General features: G+C 40.7%; 1 protein-coding gene across 1 annotated transcript in view; it reads left to right on the top strand.

The window, feature by feature from the left end:
• Positions 1-2,376, top strand: part of GLTSCR1L (GLTSCR1-like) — a 64,153-nt gene that overhangs the window by 33,744 nt on the left and 28,033 nt on the right. The window contains exons 2-4 of the mRNA XM_008573185.1: positions 1,225-1,270; positions 1,929-1,977; positions 2,066-2,134. Of these exons, the coding sequence (XP_008571407.1) occupies positions 1,230-1,270; positions 1,929-1,977; positions 2,066-2,134 (159 nt within the window). The 5' untranslated portion in view covers positions 1,225-1,229. The remainder of the gene's footprint in view (positions 1-1,224; positions 1,271-1,928; positions 1,978-2,065; positions 2,135-2,376) is intronic.

Below are 2,376 nucleotides of genomic sequence, written 5' to 3'. Positions count from 1 at the left end.
ATGTGGCAGGAGTAAATTTTATATTTGTTTGGCCTCGTGACTGATAGATAGACTGGGAAGTTTAGGGGAACTGGAGAGGAGATGGCTGTTTTAACAGAAAAAAACATTTACTGGACTGTCCCTTCTGCCTTCTTCGGGTGTGTCCCACTTCTGGGCATCTCTTCAGGATTTCATTCCTCCGTCCAACTGCCATTTACAACTGCCCTTTCCAACTGCTCCAGAACTCTTGGCCCTGCATTCCGTGATGTAAATTATTCCACGCATGGCTCGAAATGGGTGTGAAGCAGTGTTGCCAGGTGTTGGATCACTAGTGTAAGTTTACTGGATCTCGGGGGAGAACTGCTCTTGGAATTTGTACAGTTGTTCTTGTTTCAGCCAAAGCACAGTCATTGCGCTGGCTAAGCCTGATGCTGCCGCTGGCTGGAGAGAGAGGGAGCTCAGGGCCCAGAGCTGGGGTGAACTTTCAGTTGAGATTTTCTTTTTTTTTTTTTTTTTTCCTTTTTGTCTTTTNGGGAGCGCCGCCGCACTCCCAAGCGGCGCACTGTAGCAGTGCGCCACCGGGCCGGCCCCTCGGTTGAGATTTTCTAATTGAATGATTTTAGTGTTCGGCTATAGATCGTTTGGAATTGAACAGTGGTGGTGCTGCTGCAGAGAGAAGAACCCAGGCCTGCGGGCCCAGGCCTGCAGCAACGCTACCTGGGGCTAGTGTGCCCCCCTCTGCTGCCTCAAAATGCAGGGAGAACCTGCTTTTCTTTCTTCCTGAAGATAGTCAAAATATGACAGCAATTCTAGATTGCTCACCAGGTTTAGAAACATGCAGTCAATTAAAAGTTAAAAACTAAAAGACCTCTGTATTTATGAGATCTTTTCTAAAACAAAAATGTTATCTCTTCCCTTGTTCATTCTACATTTTGAGGAAGTTACTTTTCATGGTTTACAGCCCCTTTGGGGAATCTGCAGGTAAGGGACGTTGCTGCCAACTCTCTCTGATTTGTCTAAAGTCTTGACTTGTAAGTTAAGTATTTATTTTCAGTAAAAACAATTTAAATGTAATACCTTATTGAATAACCACAAAATGTTTAAAAATCACATTAATAATAAGCAATTAGAGAAAAAACTCACATTTTATCCAGGAAAGTATAAGGTATATTTTTACGTTGCATTGATGTGACTGGCTTTATCCTGCTGTGCTGAAACATGCTTTCCTCTTCCTTTTCTTTGTAGTTGTCATGGATGATGATGATGACTCGTGTCTCCTTGATCTTATTGGGTAAGATGCTCATTCTCAAACCACAGTAAATCAAACATGTGAGGTCTCCTGAACCAAAGCAACCTAATAAGCATTTTAAAGCCTGGTGGGTTTTTTTTTTTTTTTTGTCTTTTTCCGTGTCCGGCAACGGATCACAACCCTCAGTGTTGCCCCCGTACCGGACCGGGGACCGGCAACAGGATTGCAACCCTTGGTGTTGCTCCCACGCCTCGCTCAGCCAGTGAGCAGGAACCGGTCTGTATGTGGGATCCGAACCCTCGGGCGGGAGCGCCGCCGCGCTTCCCAAGCGGCGCACTTATCCAGTGCGCCACCGGGCCGGCCCAAGCCTGGTGGGTTTTTAAAATAAAATTTGAATGATCATCATAGATATGGTAGAGAGACAAAGAGACATGGATTAACACAGGGGTCATAATTCAGTAATCCTTTACTTATTTTCTAACAAATCCCAGGAGGCAAAAATGAGTGATAATAGGAAGAGGACCAACATCAAAACAAAAAAGTACTAATAAAATTGTTTTAAAATAGGGAAAGGATTTTACTTAGGCTAATATATCATTTTCTTTTAACGCTAGTGAAAATGAATCCTAAATATAGGTAATGTATTTATTTATTATTTTTCCGTCTCTCTTTTTTTTTTTTTTTCTTTTTTCCTATCTAGAGACCCACAAGCATTGAACTATTTTCTACATGGACCTAGTAATAAATCTGTAAGTAATACTTAGAATGTCACAGACATAAATTTTGTTTTTTCTTTACAGTTAAAATAACCACTTTATTGAATTTATACCTTTGCAGAGCAATGATGACTTGACTAATGCAGGATATTCTGCAGCCAATTCAAATTCAATTTTCGCCAACTCTAGTGTGAGTATTGGAATGTAATGATCCAGTGTTTCTGTCTCATTGATGCCTTGCGAACTAAGGCTTTAATTGCCTTTGTATCATGATAAGAACCTTACCTTATCTTTTGTAATTTACATTGGAAGAAAATCTATTGAATTATGTTGACATCTCCTACTTTTAACTTAGTCAATTAAGACAAGCTATATGAAATTTACTTTGCCATTTTTCTAAGCTTTCAGCTTTCTTTCTAAAATGACTCAGAA

Source organism: Galeopterus variegatus, unplaced genomic scaffold (genome assembly GCF_000696425.1).
Source record: "Galeopterus variegatus unplaced genomic scaffold, G_variegatus-3.0.2 Scaffold887, whole genome shotgun sequence".
NCBI lineage: Eukaryota > Metazoa > Chordata > Mammalia > Dermoptera > Cynocephalidae > Galeopterus > Galeopterus variegatus.
Note: the sequence above shows the minus strand (reverse complement) of the source record. Positions and strands in the feature narration are given on the sequence as shown.